Genomic DNA, 24,418 nt, shown 5'->3' with positions numbered 1-24,418 from the left:
ACCCGGATGAACCCCATAACGGATCCGTCACAGCACAGCGGCTTCCATTGTGGACAGACGCCCTGACACTAGTGTGAACAGATTCTTAAATACATTTTAAAGGGATTGTCCCATCTGGACATTTAAGGCGTATCCACAGGATAGGTGCGACTGGACCTCCTCCGGCAGGGGTATCCTCAGAAGTCCCATACCTGTAGATGGTGAGAGCTGTGATTGTGTGGCCTGCCCGTCAGCCGTGGCAGTGTGCAATGGGGTCCCGTTTAATGTCCCACCTCTGGATCCTCCTGCTGCCGAAAATGTCCAGATGGGACAGCCGCACTGCGGGGTAAATGCGCATCACTGGCCATGGAGATGTGAAAGGGCTCTTCAGGATGAATCGTTGTGTTATGGACGTGCACCCTTAGGCCCCTTGCAGAGGAGCGTTCCTCCCGCAGCGAGTCCACATCGCAGCTCCCGGCCTGACCTCCCATCGCTGCCGGGAGTCACATAGCAATATATTGATTTGTGATGCTATGTAACCCTTACAGTTCTGGAATGTATTGGATAAAACTGGTAGCATTATGCCAGTGTTATCCAATACATTACAGCACTGTAAGGCCCCTTTCACACGAGCGTGACGGATTAGGTACGGATACGTTACGGGTGTGTTCAGCGAAACTCACACTATTTTGCAAGCAAGTTCAGTCAGTTTTGTCTGTGATTGCGTTCTGTTCAGTTTTTTCCGCGCGGGTGCAATGCGTTTTTCACGCTCTTAATAAAAAACTGAAGGTTTACAAACAACTTCTCTTAGCAACCATCAGTGACAAACGCATCGCACTTGCTTGCGGATGCAATGCGTTTTTCACGCAGCCCCATTCACTTCTATGGGGCCAGGACTGCGTGAAAAACGCAGAATATAGAACATGCTGCAATTTTCACAAAACGCAGAACTGATGCGTGAAAAACAACGCTCATGTACACAGGCCCATTGAAATGAATGGGTCAGGATTCAGTGCGGGTGCTATGCGTTCACCTCACGCATTGCACCCGCGCGGAAAACTCTCTCGTGTGAAAGGGGCCTAAGGGTTAGAGTACTTTCACACTAGCGTTTTTGTTTTCTGGCGTTTTTTTGGAGTTCCGTCCTAGGGGCTCAATACCGGAAAATAACTGATCAGTTTTATCCTAATGCATTCTGAATGGAGAGAAATCCGTTCAGGATGCATCAGTTCAGTCCCTCTTACGTTTTTTTGGACGGGAAAAATACCGCAGCATGCTGCAGTTTTCTCTCCGGCCAAAAATACTGATCACTTGCCGGAATGCCGGATCCGGCATTACTTTACATTGAAGTGTATTAGTGCCAGATCCGGCATTAAGTGTTCCGTCAAAACGGACGCGGCTTTCCGGTCTGCGCATGAGCAGACCTTTTAAATATGCAAAAATAAATAAATATCGTATCCGTTTTTCCAGATGACATCGGAGAGACGGATCCGGTATTTCAATGCATTTGTCAGACGGATCCACATCCGGATCCGTCTGACAAATGCCATCAGTTAGTGCCCAGATTGCCGGATCCGGCAGGCAATTCCGGCGACGGAACTGCCTGCCGGAATCCTCTGCTGCAAGTGAGAAAGTACCCTTACGTAGCATCATAAATCAATATAATGCTATGTGACTCCCGGCAGCGCTGGGAGGTCAGGCCGGGTGCTGCGATGCGGACTGGCTGCGGGAGGAACGCTTGTCTGCAATGGGCTTTAAAGTGACCCTCAAGTCAGGAGCTCACAATCAGTGGTGGTCACCTGCTGGGTATTTCCCTCATGAGGGGGCAGAGCACGACAGATTCTTTCTCCTACATCCTTTGTCTGGAGTTCTCCTTTCAGGGGCGGACTGGGAACTAAAAGTGGCCCTGGAAAATAAGGTAATAGTGGCCCCATGTTGCAGGTGGGTCCAAATTTACAGAAGGCGGGGCAACATAATTAGGCATAAGTAGGCCGGGCCAGCAATACCATAGTGCAGAGCAATATATCGCCCCAGCTGAACCAAATACCACAGTGCAGCACAAAATACCGCCACCTGTGCCACAGGATTCCACTGTATCACTGTCCTGTAGATGTCAATACAGTTGAATTCAGGATGGCACCTGTGGCTGCTGGCCAGGTGCGTAAGAGGGCTGTGAGACGGGGCTTGGGTGGCCCTCCTAGGCATCGGCCCACCGGGAAATTTCCCTGTAGGGTCTACGGCCAATCAGCCCCTGGCTCCTTTAACCACTTCAGCCCCGCTAGCTGAAACCCCCTTCATGACCAGAGCACTTTTTACACTTCGGCACTACACTACTTTCACCGTTTATCGCTCGGTCATGCAACTTACCACCCAAATGAATTTTACCTCCTTTTCTTCTCACTAATAGAGCTTTCATTGGGTGGTATTTTATTGCTGCTGACATTTTTACTTTTTTTGTTATTAATCGAAATGTAACGATTTTTTTGCAAAAAAATGACATTTTTCACTTTTAGCTGTAAAATTCTGCAAAAAAAACGACATCCATATATAAATTTTTCGCAAAATTTATAGTTCTACATGTCTTTGATAAAAAAAAAAAAAGTTTGGGCAAAAAAAAGAAATGGTTTGGGTAAAAGTTATAGCGTTTACAAACTATGGTACAAAAATGTGAATTTCCGCTTTTTGAAGCAGCTCTGACTTTCTGAGCACCTGTCAAGTTTCCTGAGGTTCTACAATGCCCAGACAGTAGAAAACCCCCACAAATGACCCCATTTCGGAAAGTAGACACCCTAAGGTATTCGCTGATGGGCATAGTGAGTTCATAGAACTTTTTATTTTTTGTCACAAGTTAGCGGAAAATGATGATGATTTTTTATTTTTATTTTTTTCTTACAAAGTCTCATATTCCACTAACTTGCGACAAAAAAAATAATATTCTAGGAACTCGCCATGCCCCTCATGGAATACCTTGGGGTGTCTTCTTTCCAAAATGGGGTCACTTGTGGCGTAGTTATACTGCCCTGGCATTCTAGGGGCCCTAATGTGTGGTAAGTAGTTTGCAATCAAAATGTGTAAAAAATGGCCTGTGAAATCCGAAAGGTGCACTTTGGAATATGTGCCCCTTTGCCCACCTTGGCTGCAAAAAAGTGTGACACATCTGGTATCGCCGTACTCAGGAGAAGTTGGGGAATGTGTTTTGGGGTGTCATTTTACATATACCCATGCTGGGTGAGAGAAATATCTTGGCAAAAGACAACTTTTCCAATTTTTTTATACAAAGTTGGCATTTGACCAAGATATTTTTCTCACCCAGCATGGGTATATGTAAAATGACACCCCAAAACACATTCCCCAACTTCTCCTGAGTACGGCGATACCAGATGTGTGACACTTTTTTGCAGCCTAGATGCGCAAAGGGGCCCAAATTCCTTTTAGGAGGGCATTTTTAGACATTTGGATCCCAGACTTCTTCTCACACTTTCGGGCCCCTAAAAAGCCAGGGCAGTATAAATACCCCACATGTGACCCCACTTTGGAAAGAAGACACCCCAAGGTATTCAATGAGGGGCATGGCGAGTTCATAGAAATTTTTTTTTTTTTTGCATAAGTTAGCGGAAATTGATTTTTTTTGTTTTTTTCTCACAAAGTGTCACTTTCCGCTAACTTAGGACAAAAATTTCAATCTTTCATGGACTCAATATGCCCCTCACGAAATACCTTGGGGTGTCTTCTTTCCGAAATGGGGTCACATGTGGGGTATTTATACTGCCCTGGCATTTTAGGGGCCCTAAAGCGTGAGAAGAAGTCTGGAATATAAATGTCTAAAAATGTTTACGCATTTGGATTCCGTGAGGGGTATGGTGAGTTCATGTGAGATTTTATTTTTTGACACAAGTTAGTGGAATATGAGACTTAGTAAGAAAAAACAAAAACAAAAACAAACAAAAAATTTCCGCTAACTTGGGCCAAAAAAATGTCTGAATGGAGCCTTACAGGGGGGGGGGGGTGATCAATGACAGGGGGGTGATCACCCATATAGACTCCCTGATCACCCCCCTGTCACTGATCACCCCCCTGGTAAGGCTCCATTCAGACGTCCGTATGATTTTTACGGATCCATGGATCGGATCCGCAAAACACAAACACATGCGGACGTCTGAATGGAGCCTTACAGGGGGGTGATCAATGACAGAGGGTGATCACCCCCCTGTCACTGATCACCCCCCCTGTAAGGCTCCATTCAGACGTCCGTATGGTTGGTGCGGATCCATGTATACAAGGATCGGATCCGCCAAACACATGCGGACGTCTGAATGGAGCCTTACAGGGGGGTTATCAATGACAGGGGGTGATCAGGGTGATCACCCCCCTGTCACTGATCACCCCCCCTGTAAGGCTCCATTCAGACGTCCGTATGATTTTTACGGATCCATGGATACATGGATCGGATCCGCAAAACACATGCGGACGTCTGAATGGAGCCTTACAGGGGGGTTATCAATGACAGGGGGTGATCAGGGTGATCACCCCCCTGTCACTGATCACCCCCCCTGTAAGGCTCCATTCAGACGTCCGTATGATTTTTACGGATCCATGGATACATGGATCGGATCCGCAAAACACATGCGGACGTCTGAATGGAGACTTACAGGGGGGTGATCAATGACAGGGGGGTGATCAGGGAGTGTATATGGGTGATCACCCGCCTGTCATTGATCACACCCCTGTAAGGCTCCATTCAGACGTCCGCATGTGTTTTGCGGATCCGATCCATGTATCCATGGATCCGTAAAAATCATACGGACGTCTGAATGGAGCCTGACAGGGGGGTGATCAATGACAGGGGGTGATCAAGGAGTGTATATGGATGATCACCCCCCTGTCATTGATCACCCCCCTGTAAGGCTCCATTCAGACGTCCGCATGTGTTTTGCGGATCCGATCCATGTATCCGTGGATCCGTAAAAATCATACGGACGTCTGAACGGAGCCTGACAGGGGGGTGATCAATGACAGGGGGGGTGATCAATGACAGGGGGTCCTCTGGTGGTCGATCCTAACAAAAGGGACCACCAGAGGACCAGGTAGCAGGTATATTAGATGCTGTTATCAAAACAGCGTCTAATATACCTGTTAGGGGTTAAAAAAATCAGATCTCCAGCCTGCCAGCGAGCGATCGCCGCTGGCAGGCTGGAGATCCACTCGCTTACCTTCCGTTCCTGTGAGCGCGCGCGCCTGTGTGCGCGCGTTCACAGGAAATCTCGGCTCTCGCGGGAGGACGCGTATATGCGTCCACCCAGAAGAGCAGGACCGCCGTACGCAGGATTGCGCAGGAGGTTAAAGGGGTTATCCTATGATTAATGATATATATAAAGTTTATGACAACCTCCTTCTAAAGAATAGATGGAACCAGCCCTGTACCTCACATGGATCCAGAGAGCATCTATTATTAGCTCCCATTCAGGGGTGGACTGGGAACGTATAGTGGTCCTATGTCCTAGGCGGGTCCTAATTGACAGATGTCGGGGCCAGCAGAACCAACCACCCTGCCACAGTATTTATCTGTATCACTATCTTGAGGATGACAATACAGATGAATGCAGGAGGGCACTAGGTGCAGGGGTACCTGATGCTCCTAGCATTAATTAATACTGAGGGCACGATCTGCCAGGACATATCCATGTAGAGACTATGGTTAGTCCACTCCTGCTACAGTTACTCTGCTAGGCTTATTTCAATCTAGCAGCTCAGGAGGCGTGTCTTTCCACAGGAGGCGTGTCCTTTCTGCTGCACCTCTCTCTATCGCAGCTCGGGGGGGGTGTCCTTTCTGCTGCTGCGTCTTCGTGTAACTGTCACAGATTCTAACAGAAAACTTGGCCGATGGCAGTTAAAGGATCGAACTGAGGACGTGCGACCCCCTCATCAAGATGAGAGAATTAAGGAAAAGCAGGTGGCACTATACAGATATATTTTCTTTCAGAACTCTTTGGCACGGTAGAATGTTTTCGCTGGGACAGCCCCTTTAAGCACCCTTGGCCTGTGATGTACATTTACTACAGTGTGTCCAATTGGCTCAAAAATATTATGACCTCTGACAATCTGACTTGTAATATCACGCGCTATGCTCTGCTGTTCCATAGTGAATGTAGCAGTGCTCACGCATACGATCTTGTGATCATTGGGGGTAGAAGTAGTCAAACCCCCAGCGATCATATACCATTCCCATATCGCAACTCAGACATATGAATGTTGGGGGTACAACACCTTATCGGCCCAGAGCGTCCGCCCCTGGGAAGGGTTGCCCGTGTTCAGCCATGAAATGCCTATCTCTGTATTGGGGAACGAAACCCACAGCAGCGAGCCTCCCTATTTCTGTTCAGGTTCTCATTGGTCAGCCATGTCAGTAATGGCGGTCTTTAGATTATTCCCACAGCTCCTCTGATGGTATACTGGTCACGTCCCGTGAATAAGTCTGTACACCCCCCTGCAGCACCGTCCTTCTCCTATACAGGGTTAGATACAGGCAGACAAGCTGACCCTTCCACAGGCAGAGACATGAAAAGACTGGAAATGGCCCCCGAAAAATGTTGAAAAATACACCCATTGACTATTGGAACCGGTGTGCCTGGAGCGGTTCTTCTATACGGGGTAACTTTTTGTTTGTTTGTTTTTTTAGGACCCAGCTCCATCTACATGTGTAAGCTGTGCAACCTGTTCTCTCCCAGTCACTCGGCGCTCCTGTTACACGTTACCGAAAATCACACCAAAGAAGGTCTGAGCCCGGAGCACATCATTATCCCGCTTAGACCACTGGTGCCGTCCAGCAGGAACGCAGAAGGTGAGATGCAGGTTTGTTCTTGTAGCTCTTGTCTGAACCCTTCCTCCTACAAGCTTGATGAAAAGGAATTATGGATGAGAAGTTTTTGGACATTCTCATGTCCGGTATTTCAGTGTGAACAGCGTGGCCAGGTACATTTCCCACATTCACTCCCCCCCCACCCCTCTCCATAAATATGTTAAAGGGGTTTTTCGGGAATTAAAAAAAAATAAAAAATACTTAAATATTACTTTATCATAAAATTTATTCTTAAATACCTTTCATTATTTATAAATGCTCGTCTTGTCTGGGGAGCAATCATCAGGGGAAACAAAATGGCGGCACAAACCCTGTCCTGATCACACATGATGTAAAGAGCTGCCTCATCCTCCTACTCTCTACTTGTCAGGGATTATGATCCGGGATACAGATTATAAGATCTTCAGCAGAATTTATGTAGAAATAGAGTTCATGAGGAGACATGAAGTACAGAGAGGACAGACAGTTGTAATAGAGACTGCATACAAGAGCTGCTGCTCATTAGCCTCACCTCACCCTCCTCTAACGTCTCCTCATCTTCTCCATTCCCACAGAGATTCACCTGTATTCAGGATACTGATTCCTGACAAGCAGAGCAGAGAGGAGGATGAGGCAGCACTATGGCTCATTGTGGTGAAGTAACTTGTCCTCCTGTGTGATTAGGACAGGTTTTGTATGTACTGATAGGACGGCAGCCATTCTATTTCTCCTAATGATTGCTCCCTAGACAAAGCAAGCCATTCTAAGTAATGAAAGGTATTTGGAAATATATTTATTATAAGATAATATTTATGTATTTTCATTTTTTTTAAATTCCTGGAGAACCCCTTTTAAGACTCAGCTTGACCAGTTTTTTTTTTTTTTTTCTAATCTACTTTTAATCTATTTTCTGTACGTGATTATAGGGGGGGGGGCCATCTTTCCTGAACTGCTCCGCTGCTCTATTTAACAGCCTGTTGTGTATCGATACCTCATTGATGTCTATGGGAGAATGTTGTAGGCATGCTCTGTCACCCGTGCAGTGGTCATTGTGCAGCAGGGTGGATAAAAAGCAATGATTAAAAAATAATAATAATAATAATCTAAAAAATCTGCATTTTTTTTATTTAAATTGGATTATTTATTTTTTTATATAGAATGCTTTTTGAGGAAAATATATTACCATCCAAAGGTTATTCCACCATGAAATAAAGATTTGTTTTTTGATTATGTAGAATAAGGCTGTATATGTTTAATTTTTTTTGGTAAATAAATTCCATTAATCCATTCACAATGTTGTGCTCTTCCAGAGGTTTTTGTAAGATTATTGGGCAGTTTCTCTGTCTACAAGATATTACAGTCCTGATCAAAAGTTTAAGACCACTTGAAAAATGGCAAAAAATCCTATTTAGCATGGCTGGATCTTAACAAGGTTCCAAGTAGAGCTTCAACATGCAACAAGAAGAAATGAGAGTGAGACAGAACATTTTTTGAGCATTCAATTAAGTGAAAATAACGATTAAACTGAAACAGGCTGTTTTTCAGCTGATCAAACATTTAGGACCACACCTCCCAAAAAAAAAAAAACTAACCCCCCCCCCAAAACAGAAATCCAACTTCCAAACATGAACTCAGTAATGAGTAGCTCCGCTGTTATTGTTTATCACTTCAAAAATTTGTTTCGGCATGCTTGATGCAAGCGTTTCCATGAGGTGAGTGGGAACATTTCTCCAAGTGGTGAAGACGGCCGCACGAAGGTCATCTACTGTCTGGAACTGTTGTCCATTTTTGTAAACTTCCCTTGCCATCCATCCCCAAAGGTTCTCATTTGGATTTAGATCAGGGGAACACGCAGGATGGGCCAAAAGAGTGATGTTATTCTCCTGGAAGAAGTCCCTTGTTGTCCTGTTGAAAAACCCAGTCGTTACCACACAGACGAGGGCCCTCAGTCATGAGGAATGCTCTCTGCAACATCTGGACATAGCCAGCGGCCGTTTGACGCCCCTGCACTTCCTGAAGCTCCATTGTTCCACTGAAGGAAAAAGCACCCCAGACCATTATGGCGCCCCCTCCACTGTGGCACGTAGAAAACATCTCAGGTGGGATCTGCTTGTCATGCCAGTAACATTGGAAACCATCAGGACCATCAAGGTTAAATTTTTTTTCTCATCAGAGAATAAAACTTTCTTCCACCTTTGAATGTCCCATGTTTGGTGCTCTCTTGCAAAGTCCAAACGAGCAGTTCTGTGGCGTTCAAGGAGACGAGGTCTTTGAAGACGTTTTTTAAGCCCGTCAGTCTCAGAAGCCGTCTGATGGTTATGGGGCTGCAGTCAGCACCAGTAAGGGCCTTAATTTGGGTCGAGGATCTTCCAGTGTCTTGACGGACAGCCAATTGGATCCTCCGGCTCAGTGCTGGTGAAATTTTTTGGGGTTTTCCACTTGACTTTTTTGTTCCATAACCCTCAGGATCATTTAAGAAATTCCAAATGACTGTCTTACTGCGTCCCACCTCAGCAGCGATGGCGCGCTGTGAGAGACCCTGCTTATGCAGTTCAACAACCCGACCACGTTCAAAAAGGGAGAGTTTTTTTGCCTTTGCCATCACAACGTGTGACTACCTGACAGAAAATTACAATGAATCCACATCTTTGCACAGATTTGGCCTTTTAGAGGCATGTGGTCCTAAAATTTGGATCAGCTGAAAAACAGCCTGTTTCAGTTTATTCATTATTTTCAATTAATTGAATGCTCAAATTTTTTTTTTGCCTCGCTCTCATTTCTTCTTGTTGCATGTTGAAGCTCTACTTGGAACCTTGTTAAGATCCAGCCATGCTAAATATGATTTTTTTTGCCATTTTTTCAAGTGGTCTTAAACTTTTGATCAGGACTGTATCACAGATGCTTGGTTTACTTTTGCAGTTCTCAAAACTGAATTTGACTCAGCAGAGATCACAGGCCTCTTCTTCACAGCAAAAATGTTATAACATGAACAGAGTTGAGAAAAAGACCTTAATCCTAACTTCTACAAACCTATGAATACAGAATCAACCTAATCAAACTAATATGAAAAGTTGTTATTCTAAAAATCTTCATCTACTTGCATATTATAAGTTATACCAGCAAGAATTAGTCTTTATGTAGAAAACTATGATTTAAATCAAATCCACCTTGTTGTGCAGGGAGAGGGAGTAGATAAGCCATAACTATCACCTATTGTGAGTGGTGAATCTTGTGTTGTCTATGTGTAGATGTTATTTGTTGTTGTAATCTTGTCTGTGATGATAATGAGATGACTGCTGAGAAGTTATCTCTATAGAACAGGAGGTTTTAATCTATTATGAGTAGTGATGAGAGAAGTTTTCAAAAATTAGATTCAGCTGCTTTGCCGAACTTTGTAACAAATCGCATTCCAATATATGGAGAGTGGAACAATGACTGGAAACGGCAATCGTGCCGCGTTCAACGCTGATCACTTTCAGACATTCAGGGCTTAAAAAAACAAAACAAAAAATACTCTCCTCATCCATTTGATTGCGGAGAAGCAGTTGTGGCCATTTTGATTACAGGAAATGTGGCAATTCTCGCGCGCTGACGTGATGATGTCATCACATTTGGGCGGGCACCCGCACAACGTGACATCTTACATCAGCGTGCGAGAATTGGTGCATTTTATTCAATCGTGACGGCCTCTCCTTAAATCAAATGGAGCAGGTGAGTATTTTTTACTACGAAGATCTCTTGTTTTTTTTTTTCATTATATATAATTTTATTCAATTTTCTTAACATGATTATGATGCTGGGCACCGGGGAAGGATTCATTGACTTCTCTGGTAGATTGCTGTGGGTGTGCTCTGTGACCTGTGTAGAGGTCATTGTGCAGGGAGGGGGGTGTCCTTACTGTTAATAGGTGTATTGCTGTGTTGTCGGTCCTCCAGCTTCATAATGGATCTGTTACAGGTCATGGTAATACAACCTCTGATGCCCCCAGGGTACACAGGACAAGCCACAAAGTGACAGCCTGTTCTGAGGTCTCCTTGATTTTAATAGAGAGTTGCCATTAATTCATGACCACCTCATTCCCTGGCATAAGGGACTGGTCTGCCCTCTTTATCCTAGGATCCTCCTAAATGTCTGTGATGGAAAACCCCTTTAATTGTCACAGATCCACCCCCTTTTACTTGCACCAGTCTGCCGGATGAACCCTAGGAAACTGCCTTGTAGGGTTTATCATGCTATCGTGAAAACTGGTTTGCAACATTGGAAATATATATTTTTATGCAAATTAGGTCTTCAGTGCACTGAGGGGCGTGGCCAGCACAAGAAAACCGAGGTGCACCTTGGCTAGGCCCCTCCCCTCAGTGCATAAAAAAAAATAAGTCTCACCCCCCGGAATGCCGTAATTGTAACGCCGTAAATTTCTATTTATTTATTATTTTTTTCTTCACCAGACAGAAATCATTTTCATTAGCAGGATCCACCCTACCAGACAGTATGCCCGGTTTATTAGGGTTGATACTGTTGACAGGTGCCCTTTTAAATAAAAATCTGAATTAAAGTGTGAATGAATGAGGGATATTACGGCATTCTCTTGGCTCCTGTTGTACGACTGTAGGTTATGGAAATAGGTTACGCGGCCCTCGCTATTTGTTAAAATTCTTTTTAGAATTTTTATTATAGTGAGAGGCGCCACAGCCATCAGGTATGCGCCTGGATCTGCAAATCTGATTAAAGAGGTGGAAAATATTTATCTGATTCTTGTGGGATTCTGTTCATTTAAATTCTGACTTAACCTTCTAATGTCATCAATTATTTTTGCATTTTTTTTTATTTTTTAAATCCAATCTTTAGATATTTTATGCCATAAGCCACAATCGCTTACTGTTGCAGTCTGTGAGAATTCTGCTATGAAAGTGGGTTCCCTAGGATCTTTCACATTGCTGGCCTGTTCTCAGGATGGGTCAGATATCAGATTGCCAAGCACTCCCATCGATCACCTGATCAGAAGTAGCTTCTGTGTCAGAACTATACAGCGCCATCCATCGTGTTGTGGACAGAGCTGGTTACTACCGCATTCGCGTCAGTGCTGCAGTAACCAGTAGATGGAACTGTGCGGTTCTGCCGCCAGCGCTACTCCTGAAAACCTGATCGGCGGCGAGAGGCGAACCTTCTCCATTCTGATATTGAGTACAGACCATCACAATAAATATCCTGGGTAACGTTTTTAATAGGGAGACCGCACAATCCTGGAGAACCCCTTTAAGCATTTCCACAGGCAGTTTACAGTGACTGTCCCGGGAGCCTTTTCTGGTGACAGATTCCTTTTAACCACTTCCCGACCGCCCAAGGACATTTATAGTCTTTGGGGGTTTTCACTATGGGGTTACCTCAGGGCCTCTTCAAATGCAACATGGTGCCCAAAGACCATTCCAGCAAAATCTGCCCTCCAAAAACCATATGGCGCTCCCTGCCTTCTGCGCCCTGCCGTGTGCCCATACAGCGGTATATAACCAGTGTTTCTGTAAACTGCAGAATCAGGGTAATAAATATTGAGGTTTGTTTTGCTGTTAACCCTTTAATGTGTTCCAGGAAAAAATTGATTAAGGGCTCATGCACACAAACGTTTTTTGCGTTCCGTATACGGGCCATATTTTGATTCCGTATACGGAACCATTCATTTCAATGGGTCCGCAAAAGATGCGGACAGCACTCTGTGTGCTCCGTTCCGTGACCCCGCAAAAATTACGAGACATGTCCTATTCTTGTCCGTTTTGCGGACAAGAATAGGCATCTCTATAGCGGGCCTCCTGTTCCGTTCCGCAAATTGCGGAAGGCACACGGGCGGCATCCGTATTTTGCAGATCCGCAATTTGCGGACCGCAAAAAAGGCACCTTCATGTGCATGAGTGTTTACGGGCTGTTTTTTGCGTTCCGTATACGGAACCATTCATTTTAATGGTTCCGCAAAAAAAACGGAATGTACTCCGTATGCATTCAGTTTCCGTTCCGTTAAAATATAGAACATGTCCTATTATTGCCCGCAAATCACGTTCCGTAATGTACTCCGTATGTGTCTGTATCCGTTCCGTTGAAAATTTTATGCCCAGCCTAATTTTTTCTATGTAATTACTGTATACTGTATATGCCATACGGAAAAACAAAACGGAAACGCAACGGAAACAAAAACGGAACAGTTTAAAACGGACCGCAAAACACTGAAAAAGCCATACGGTCGTGTGCAGGAGGCCTAAAATGGAAAATCTGCAAAAAAAAGTGAAATTTTGAAATTTCACCTCCTATATTTTGCTTTCATTCCTATGGAATACCTAAAGGGTTAACAACATTTCTAAAATCAGTTTTGAATAGTTTGAGGGTGTCGTTTCTAAAATGGGGTCATTTATGGGTTGGTTCTATTATGTAAGCCCCACAAAGTGACTTCAGAACTGAACTGGTCCTTAAAAAAGCTGACTAAAAAAATAAAATGTAAATTACCAAAATGATGCCAACATAAAGTAGACATATGGGTCATGTTAATTAATAAATATTTTATGAGGCATCACTAGATGTTTTAAAAGCGGAGAGATTCAAATTTAGAAAAGTAAATTTTTTTTCAAATTTTCGTTAACAATGCTCATTGGTCTAGGAGGGTAGGGAAAGGGTTACTAAGCCATACCAGGGGTAAATGCTCGTTCGTAGAGGATGATCCTCGCTTGAGCTTGTTCTCCAGGGGTTAATTCTCGCTTGTTTGTCGTCCTGGGGTAGATTCTGGCTTCAGTGGGGCTGCTGGGCTCAACTGCCGAGCGCTCCGGCGCCAGGTTATTTAAATCCGGCGGCACTGATGAGAAGCCTTTGGGGTAACCTTTGCTTCCTACCAACTGGAGGAAAACCAGTAGCGGTTTCTAAGTTTGCTGGTTGTGGTTCTGGATGAACACTGTATTATTCCCTCGTATTTGGGTTGTTGGGTGGAGTTTCTTCTGGGGTTTAGGCTAGTGGTGTTGGTCTTGCCTTCTCTATGGGAATCAGCTCTTCTGTCCCACAGCTGTATGATCTCTGTACCTCTGCAGAGTTATCGGACACCCTCCCAGGCGTGTGTGGAGTGACTATGGTAAGTGTGTGTAGACCCCGGTAGTTTGTTTGATCGCGCACGGCTCTCTCATGTAGCCGTTAAAGGGAATCTGTCCGCTCCCTTACTAGAGTAAGCGATGTATAGTGTAAGGGATGCTGAGTCCGAATATGTAATTTTTATCTTTATACTCTCATGCATTCTGACGCTGTGCTCCCGCAAACAAGCAGTGAAATGCATCGAGAGGACTCTTCTTTGAGTCCTCTACATTATGTGCATGAGCTCAGGAGTCCTGTCAATGCATTTCCCTGCTGGTTTGTGATGCATATAAGTATGACCATACAAATTACGTAATTGGACTCTGTGTCGCTTACACTGTACACTGAGTACTTTAGTTTGGGGGATGTTTTGGAGCGGACAGGGTCCCTTTAATATTCTGAACACTTGCCTGATGCAGATCCTCTGAATGTCGTGCTGGGCTTTAATACTGACAGATCAGGCCGAGATCACAGCTAGCGTCCTGACGGGCGGCTGCAGGGACCGCGAGCTTTACAGTGAGCCGCACTGATCACCCGCGGCTCGTAGCCTGCACGCCGCTGTCCTGATACCAGCAGTCAGACCCCCACCAATCTGATGTGTAGTAAGCCGTTGAAATCCCACCTGCCCGATCTTTCTTGCCTGCTGACATCCTTTGTCGAGGAGTCGGGACACCCCCGCGCGCATTCGATGGGTGGGTTTGGCCAACTTCCTATGTGTACGGACACCTTTATATTTGGTGAAGGTTTGTGCTTTTAAAGTAAAATTTTAAATATTATATTTTTTTTTTTTGCAAGGATTTTATAAAAAATGGTGTTCTGGGGACTAGCCGGGATTTACCCAAGCTTTTTCTTCTGATCCTCTTCCTATGTGCGGCCTCCGTATCTCGCAGCGCTGCAGACAGTGACAAATGACGTACACGGAGCCGGGCAGGGAAGACATTAATCTTTTGGTTCAGGAGAATGTTCCGAGCGGCAGGTCCCTAACACCAGATCAATGTCGAAGATTAAGGGGGCGGGGGGGTTGGCAGATCGCGGGTATAATTGTAAAGCATTGAACTTTGGCACCGCACAATGACTGTAGGGTTTATAATTGATCCCGCAGCCCCGGGTAATATTGTAGAAGACCAGAAACTCTGCAATATGTAAGGTATATAGCTGCAGAGGGTGTCTCATAATCACCATGGCCAAGGGCCCATGAGAAGTGGGGGCCCACAGATCCTTAATCTGTTTTAGCACCTTGTATAGGGGTATTCCAACAATAAATCTTTATGGTATGCCCTCCTCTGTTGGGGCACCTTTCACCCTGGCAGAACCCAGCAGCAAGGAGGAGACGTGAGCTGTCCCGACAGGTGCGCGTGGACCGCCATTATATAGATCAGCCATTAAGCCAACCCAGGTGTGCGTTGTAAGGGGCCCATGAACTTTAACAGCCAGGGCCCAGATAACCTGCCCTCACCCAGTCTACATATATAATTATTTTATAAGTGGGTTTCTGGTGTGAGTTGCACTTTCTTTTGCGGTCATCTTCCATTATGTCCTCCTCTTCTTCCGTGGATCCTGCTTCTCATTCTTTCCGTTACTAGATCATCCCATGCTTAACCTCCTCCCTTCCCCCCATTCCTCCACCTTTTCTTACCGTCTTACCATAGCAAATGTGGTGCCAATATTCAAAAAGGATCCAAAAACAGAGCCCGGAAACTATAGGCCGGTAAGTTTAACATCTGTTGTGGGTAAACTGTTTGAAGGTTTTTTGAGAGATGCTATATTAGAGCATCTCAACGGGAATAAGCAAATAACGCCATATCAGCATGGCTTCGTGAGGGATCGGTCATGTCAGACTAATTTAATCAGTTTCTATGAGGAGGTAAGTTCTAGACTTGACAGCGGCGAATCAATGGATGTCGTGTATCTGGACTTCTCCAAAGCATTTGACACTGTACCACATAAAAGGTTAGTATATAAAATGAGAATGCTCGGACTGGGAGAAAACGTCTGTATGTGGGTAAGTAACTGGCTGAGTGATAGAAAACAGAGGGTGGTTATTAGTGGTACACACTCAGATTGGGTCACTGTCACTAGTGGGGTACCTCAGGGGTCAGTATTGGGCCCTATTCTCTACAATATTTTTATTAATGATCTTGTGGAAGGCTTGCATAGTAAAGAATCAATTTTCGCAGATGACACTAAACTGTGTAAAGTAATTACCACTGATGAGGACAGTATACTACTACAGAGGGATCTGGATAGACTGGAGGCTTGGGCAGATAAGTGGCAGATGAGGTTTAACACTGATAAATGTAAAGTTATGCACATGGGAAGGAACAATGCAAGTCACCCGTACTTATTAAATGGTAAAACACTCGGTAACACTGACATGGAAAAGGATCTAGGAATTTTAGTGAACAGCAAACTAAGCTGCAAAAACCAGTGTCAGGCAGCTGCTGCCAAGGCCAATAAGATAGTGGGTTGCATCAGAAGGGGCATAGATGCCTGTGATAAGAACATAGTCCTACCACTTAACAAATCGCTAGTCAGACCACACATGGAGTACTGTGTACAGTTCTGGTCTCCTGTGAACAAGGCAGACATAGCAGAGCTGGAGAGGGTCCAGAGGAGGGCAACTAAAGTAATAACTGGAATGGAAGGACTACAGTATCCTGAAAGATTATCAACATTAGGGTTATTCACTTTAGAAAAAAGACGACTGAGGGGAGATCTAATTACTATGTATAAATATATCAGGGGTCAGTACAGAGATCTCTCCCATCATCTATTTATCTCCAGGACTGTGACGAGGGGACATCCTCTGCGTGTGGAGGAAAGAAGGTTTGTACACAAACATAGAAGAGGATTCTTTACGGTAAGAGCAGTGAGACTATGGAACTCTCTGCCTGAGGAGGTGGTGATGTACAATAAAGGAACTCAAGAGGGGCCTGGATGTGTTTCTGGAGTGTAATAATATTACAGGCTCCAGCTACTAGGGAGTTATTCTGATGCCTGATTGGAGTCGGGAAGGAATTTTTATTCCCCTAAAGTGCGGAAAATTGGCTTCTACCTCACAGGGTTTTTGCCTTCCTCTGGATCAACTTGCAGGATGACAGGCCAAACTGGATGGACAAATGTCTTTTTTCGGCCTTATGTACTATGTTACTATCCCATCCTCCTTCCATGCTTAACCTCTGCCCCTCCCCCCACTCCTCTCATGCTTAACTTCTGTTTCCACCCTACAAATCAAGCGTATTGTCTGTCAAGGATGATTGTGACACTTCTTCTCCCTCTTTTTCAATAAGTTAAGAGCAATATACAGCACCACATAGCTGCTGCAGAACCTCATAATACACTCCTCGGCTGCTGCAGAACCTCATAATACACTCCTCGGCTGCTGCAGAACCTCCATAATACACTCCTCGGCTGCTGCAGAACCTCCATAATACACTCCTCGGCTGCTGCAGAACCTCCATAATACACGCCTCGGCTGCTGCAGAACCTCATAATACACGCCTCGGCTGCTGCAGAACCTCATAATACACGCCTCGGCTGCTGCAGAACCTCATAATACACGCCTCGGCTGCTGGACAATACAATGGGTTGCTTTGTCATCCAGTAACTTACTGACGTTTTCCCATCACGCTGTTGTGCACTAGGACTGTGTCGTGTCTGTAGCGGCGTTCATCTCCGGCCGAGCAGTGAGCCTCTCAGCGGCTGGACCCTGTTCATTCACCTCGATGTCTGGGCTACAGCCATGGATCATTTAGCTGCATGTTCACAATAAACGGCGACACAAGCCGCCAGCAGGAGACGAGAGCGGCCCAAACCTGGAGCCCGGAGAAGGGGCAGCCCCGTTATAGATGCTGTGTGATGTCTCCGCCGCGCGGCTGCTGGACGGCACACATGAATAATTTACTGTGAAGTGTCTGCGATATTAATCCTCATCACTGCCTCGGATGAGGTGGATCACGTCAGTGTCGGCTCTGGGAAACGCTCTCTACCTGTTCATGTCTAACACACGGTCCAGTCCTATTAATATGACCACCCTGCTAATATCCAGAGTCAGCGCCGTGTGCAGCAGCTGTACGGGCTGGGAGTGACTCTAAGGTCCGGGTAGGTATCTGACGCCATGCTGACTGCAGTGCATCCCACAGCTGCTGGAGGGGGTGCAGGGGAGGATCCACCCGACCATTGGGGTGGTCCTACAGATGCTCAATTGGGTTCAAGTCTGAGGAATTGGGGTCCAGGGTAGCACTTGGAAGTCTTGGTCATCCTCTTCCACCCAATGTCAGACATTTCTAGCCGTGTGACACGTCGCATTGTTTTGCTGGAAGAGCCCATCCGGCCCAGGGGAGACCGTCAGCATGTATGGGTGTACGTGATCGGCAGGGATGGATTCATACCCAAATCAGTGTAGAGTGCCTTCCACATGGATGAGCCCCAGAGAATACCATGAAAACCTTCTGCAGCCCATAACGCTGCCGCCACCAGCTTGTGTTCTTCCAGCAATGGTTGCAGGGTGCTTGTTCCCTGATGTTCCTCTCCTGACAGGCCAACGTCCATCCGTTCCATGAAGCAGAAAACAAGACTCATCGGAGAAGACAACCCTTTACCAATCAGGGGAGGTCCAATTGCGATACTGCTGTGAAAGGTCAAGCCTTTTCTGTACCTTTAGCAGAGGTGCAGTGACCGTCTATCTGCTTCTGGGTCCCATGTGCCGCAGGGGTGGCTGCCGACCACTATGCAGCAATTATGGATTTTTATATCAGAAAAAAAAACTGAGCACCTATAACGATATGTTTTGAAGTGAATCCAAGTAATTTCCCTAACTTTTGGAAAGTCTGGTGGTTAAAGAAAAATAATGCAAAAAAACATTTTTTGTGTTTGTTTTTTGTGAGGTTTCTGTTAATTTTGCTGTGTGTTTTTTATTCCTTGTAGAATTGTGCGTTGTGAAACGAAAAAGAGGACGACCTAAAGGGTCCACAAAGAAATCAGTCGCTGAGGAGGAGCCCACCGAGACCAATGGAAGCCTGCCCAAAGAGGACAACGAGGAGGGACGCCTGTCCCCTGAGCCCGTGCCGGACAGCTTGGAATGCCGAAAATGCAGCCGAACGTTCTCCAACCTCAGACAGCTGACGAAACACATCTGCATCATCGTGTTAAATGACGATGAGGATGTCACTCAAGGTGGGTGAGCCTTATGGGAGCCGAGCTGCAGTACCCCGGCACGGCCACCGGAGGAGCCTTCTGGCTTCCACTCCGTCCACTGTATATGGTTTCCGGCACCTCAGAAACAGCTGCTCGGTGTGAGTGCCGGGGGTTGGGCTCTCACCAATCTGGTATTGATGACCCGTCCTGAGGATAGGTTATCAGTAGTGTTGAGCGAATTAAAGTCTACGAAGTGGAGTTCGATCCGAATTTCAGGTAAAATTCAATTCGCCGCATAGCCGAAATTTCCTCGTGCTTTGCGGTAGCGAATTGATTTTCCCTGAATGGCGGTAAAAAACAAAAAAAACTTGCCTCATCTATTTGCTTGCGACCTGCCGGCCGCCGCCATCTTGATTGAAGAGATCTTGCATGAAATCCTGTGCGCGGTGATGTCATCAAGGGCCACGCAAGATTTCATGCTAAATCTTCAATCAAGATGGCGGCGGACAGCTTTTCGCGAGCAAATAGATGAGGTAAGTATGATTTTATAACACAGTGTAAAATCAAAAATATATATTATTGTCAGGTGCCGCAATCGGCTATGAACGCGGCATCTGAAGGGTATAATGATGGGGGGGGGGGGGAGGGCGCAATCGCCACTCCCTGTCACTGCACCTACTACTTACAAAGAAATATGAAGCACATTTTTTTTGTAAAATTCGGCGAAGCTGGCGAATCGAATTTTAGAATATTTCACTCATCTCTAGTTATCAATGTGTGTAACTCAGGCAACTCCGCTATGATTTTCTTTTGTGCAATGTGGTGAGTAGTCAGCAGGTTTACCCCCACTCCTCTGAAAAAACGGATGGTGCTATGAATGCCAAACTTGGCTCTGCTTAATCTTTGAATTGAATGGGTATAATTTCCTTGTGCTTATACATAGCAGCTAATCTGAGAATCAGAGCTGCTGTGAAAAGGATGGAGGGCAGAGAGTCAAGTTAAAGGGGTAGTCGGGGAATCAGATGGGCGAGGGTCCAACTCCAGGGACCCCCGCCGATCAGTTGTTAGACGAGCCCGGGCGCTCCATGAGTGCCAAGAACCTCTTCCGAGGTCATGTGTCATCACCGTACATCGGTCACGTGGCCTAGTTGCAGCTCAGCCCCATTCTAATCAATAGTGCTGAGCTGCAATACCAAGCACAGCCACTATACCATGTAAGGCTCTGTGCTTGGCAAAGCTGCCGGGGTTCTGCATCACTCGCCAGAGCTCCGGTGAGCGCGGCAACTCCCTGTAACAGCTGATTGTGGGGATGCCTGCGGCTCATACCCCTGACAATGGGACAATGATGACCTATTCTGAGCATAAGTCATCATTATCTTTTCCAGGTTAACCCCTTTAAGCCCCTTTTGAGACAGATGGTGGAAGTCCAGACTACTTCAGACTCCAACAGAGAGTGCAGCTAAGTTGGAGTCTGACCGTGGCTGTGTCCTAACGCATCCAACACTAAACATAGTGAAGCAAGTACGTGTTATCAATTTATCTGGACATTTCCTTAAATGGGTTGTCTGATGTGAGAATAGCATGGCTGCATTCTTCCACAAACAGCGCCACGCCTGTCCATGGGTTGTGTCTGGTATTGCAGCTCGACCTTATTCAAGTGCCCTCAAGTCAGCTTATGGGCTGGGTAGGTGCTGTGTCTGGGAGAAAGCAGCCATGATTTTTATCCCATACAGGCCCTTAACATGTCGAAATATGGGCGATTATATTTGTTTCTTTGGCTTTTTTTTTATTTTTTTTAGGCAACGACTTCGAGGGGAAGTTTATTTTGCCAGATAATGAAAAGGAGAAGGAAAAACAGCCAAAGAGATCGCGCCTGCAGAAAACTGAAAAAGCACTGCAGCCGAAAGATGCCGAGAAACCCCAAGGAGTGAATCCCATCGTCAGCGTTTTCTTAACGGCTCACGAGGCTATTCCAGGTATCGGTCTGTTCTATGTCTGGGGGTGACGCCCCCAAACTATATCTAATATACCACTTATTGTAGGGTTGGAACGATTACTCGATTGAATCGAGTAATTAGACACAAAAAAATCCTCGGTGCAAATTTTTTGCATCGAGGATTTGTCTGTGTCATGTGACCACGGAGCGGGAGTGAAGCGCTTTCTATTACTTACCTGCTCCGTGGTCGCCTGCCCGCCCATACCGCTCTGCACTGGATCCTGACACATCGTCAGGACATACGCCATGTGCAGCGCGCGGAGAAGAAGATGGAGGAGCTGTGGAGCGGCGCCCCTACAGGAGAGGGAAGGATTTTATTTTCCTGGCGCTGGGGACATGGCTAGTATAGGGAGATGGTGGCACTGGGGGAGGCAAGCTGATGGGACTGGGGGGCAGCCTGATGGCACCAGGTGGGCGGCTGATAAGTTTTTATAAAGAAAAACATTCTTTTAATTAGTTTTGTTATTCGAGTACTCGATTAATCGTTGATTAATTGATAGAATACTCGATTACAAAAAATAGTCGATAGCTGCAGCCTTAACTGATTGTATAGGTCATAAAACTGGAACAATTTTTGCTATTTAGGGTTGGTTCACATCACATTTTTCCCATCCTTTTAACGTACGCAAAATAACGTATACATTAAACTAATGCTTCAGACAGCTGCCATACACTGGCATCCGTTCACCATAGAGTTCCATTGTACCACGCGTGTGCTACGTTTTTGTGTCTTTTTTTTTTTTTTTTTGTAACGTATACGTCAAACGGAGACCTAAAACGTGACGTGACCCCTCCCTTATATGTCCCTATAAAAAGGATGCATTAAAGATTTGTGACATTTACCTACATAGTATACCGCCACCCTGGTGTTGAGAATGGAAAGCAATGTGCACATCCACCCAATGAGCCATTAGAAATGGCGTTCTGCTCTGCAGTAGCATGGCTGTGTAGCTGAGAGACTATCCTTCTGCAGGGAAATAAGAGGGGGTAGATATTGGTAGGGGCCCGACCTCCAGTTACTGTTACAGTTATTGGGTACAAAGGGTCAAACATCCTCAGACGGAACATTGTAATGACAGATATTTTTTAAAATGTTTCTTTCTCTCCTTGGAAGGAGCAACACGAATAGTTCCCATAGAAGCTGCAGCTCCAGCGGTGGAACCAGAGGTGAACACGCAGACGGCGGATCCAGAGCCAGGGCTGAGGAGAGGATACCAGGAATACGCCATCCCACAAGTCCCTCAGGAACAGGCCGCCCATTCCAGCAGGTAGCGGCTTTATGCTTCTTTATTTGTCATCTTTTTGCTGTATGTCCTCAGCTAGGTTGTGGCTTTTCTGCCCCAGTCACAGCTAGCACCAGAGATACAAGTGTAGTACACAGAAACCTGTTCCGCTAGTGATGGGGCGTAACATGGACACAGAGAAATTTAGCAGTAAATTTATTATGGACATTTGCACACCAGCAGAATAGTGAGTGAAGCTCTGGAGTATAATACAGGATGTAACTCAGGATCAGTACAGGATAAGTAATGTATTGTATGTACACAGTGACTGCACCAGCAGAATAGTGAGTGCAGCTCTGGAGTATAATACAGGATGTAACTCAGGATCAGTACAGGATAAGTAATGTAATGTATGTACACAGTGACTCCACCAGCAGAATAGTGAGTGCAGCTCTGGAGTATAATACAGGATGTAACTCAGGATCAGTACAGGATAAGTAATGTATGTACACAGTGACTGCACCAGCAGAATAGTGAGTGCAGCTCTGGAGTATAATACAGGATGTAACTCAGGATCAGTACAGGATAAGTAATGTAATGTATGCACACAGTGACTGCACCAGCAGAATAGTGAGTGCAGCTCTGGAGTATAATACAGGATATAACTCAGGATCAGTACAGGATAAGTAATGTATGTACACAGTGACTGCACCAGCAGAATAGTGAGTGCAGCTCTGGAGTATAATACAGGATGTAACTCAGGATCAGTATAGGATAAGTAATGTAAGTACACAGTGACTGCACCAGCAGAATAGTGAGTGCAGCTCTGGAGTATAATACAGGATGTAACTCAGTAAGGCTACTTTCACCCTTTGTTTTTGCCTGATCCGCAAGGATCAGCAAAAACGCTTCCGTTACTGATAATACAACCATCTGCATCCGTTATAAACTGATCCGGTTGTATTATCTTTAACATTGCCAAGATGGATCCGTCATGAACTCCATTGAAAGTCAATAGGGGACAGATCCGTTTTCTATTGTGGCAGAGTTATACGGATCCTTCCCCATTGACTTGCATTGTGGGTCATGACGGATCCGTTTTGCTCCGCATCCCATGATGGAAAGAAAACCACAGCTTGGTGCGGTTTGCTCTCCGTTATGGGAACACAACCAATCGGAACGGAGTGCATTTTGGAACATTCCTTTCTGTTCAGTTGCGTTTTGTTCCCATTGACAATGAATCGGGACAAAATGGAAGCGTTTTTCTCCGGTATTGAGACCCTATGACGGATCTCAGTACTGGAAAATAGAAACGTAATTGTGAAAGTAGCCTAATTCATGTACGTTATTTAAAAATTGACTCCATTATCTAAAGAACATTGAACACTTCCTCCCGTGCACTGATATTGCGGGGAAACGTCTCGCTGCTGGTGTATATTTTGCTGGTTTTGTTGCCTTTATTGCTGGGCAGGGGAAATAAGGTTGCGTAGTTGTCGCCAATAGATCTGTCAGGTGCTGGATTGATGTGCGGGAATCGCGGCCGGTGGGGGCGTGCAGCTGGAGTTTAGCACTAGATTTGAGAAGCCGCCCTCCGGAGGGGTCTAAATTCAGCTGCTTTAATTTCCCTTAGATGTAGATTAGAGCCCTGAAGATGGTTCTGCAATCAGACGCTCTCCCTCGGCGCTGACATCTTTTAGATTTACAATTAGGATGTTCAGCAAGCGCTGGTGAAGAAGATTAATGGGGGAAGACACGAGTCCGGATAAATGTTATTTCACAAATTACCGGAGAGCTCACAAATATGTTCCTATAAGGGATTCGTGCTGTCATCGCTGGTAACAGGCTTTTACGTAATTTAATAGCTCAGTGCGATGTTATCTGCCGGGAGCCAGTCATATACAATTTATAGACTATCCCCCTCTACCATCACCCCACCCAACTTATATTGGGCTCTGTTCGTACCGTGACAACCATTGCAGGTTTGTTTACCACAGGTTTTGCATTGCCATTCAGTGATCTTCATCTGTCAGGCTGGTAAACTTGACTGTTCTTACTATCTGCTCCTGAAGAAGATGGTTGACGACCAATATGGCGTCCATTACCGTAGATAGAAAGCCAGCTCTACTTAGAGGTCTGGCTGACAAATCCTCCTTG

The 24,418-nt window shown here is 45.5% G+C and overlaps 1 protein-coding gene across 2 annotated transcripts in view; it reads left to right on the top strand.

Annotated features, from left to right (window-relative positions):
- ZFAT (zinc finger and AT-hook domain containing) overlaps nucleotides 1–24,418 on the top strand; it is a 162,193-nt gene that overhangs the window by 12,302 nt on the left and 125,473 nt on the right. For both annotated transcript variants that reach the window (XM_044293725.1, XM_044293726.1), the window contains 4 exons: nucleotides 6,653–6,814; nucleotides 18,836–19,084; nucleotides 20,845–21,021; nucleotides 22,156–22,309. In XM_044293725.1, the coding sequence (XP_044149660.1) occupies nucleotides 6,653–6,814; nucleotides 18,836–19,084; nucleotides 20,845–21,021; nucleotides 22,156–22,309 (742 nt within the window). The remainder of the gene's footprint in view (nucleotides 1–6,652; nucleotides 6,815–18,835; nucleotides 19,085–20,844; nucleotides 21,022–22,155; nucleotides 22,310–24,418) is intronic.

The sequence above is a fragment of the Bufo gargarizans genome, chromosome 5 (genome assembly GCF_014858855.1).
Source record: "Bufo gargarizans isolate SCDJY-AF-19 chromosome 5, ASM1485885v1, whole genome shotgun sequence".
NCBI classification, from domain to species: domain Eukaryota; kingdom Metazoa; phylum Chordata; class Amphibia; order Anura; family Bufonidae; genus Bufo; species Bufo gargarizans.
Note: the sequence above shows the minus strand (reverse complement) of the source record. Positions and strands in the feature narration are given on the sequence as shown.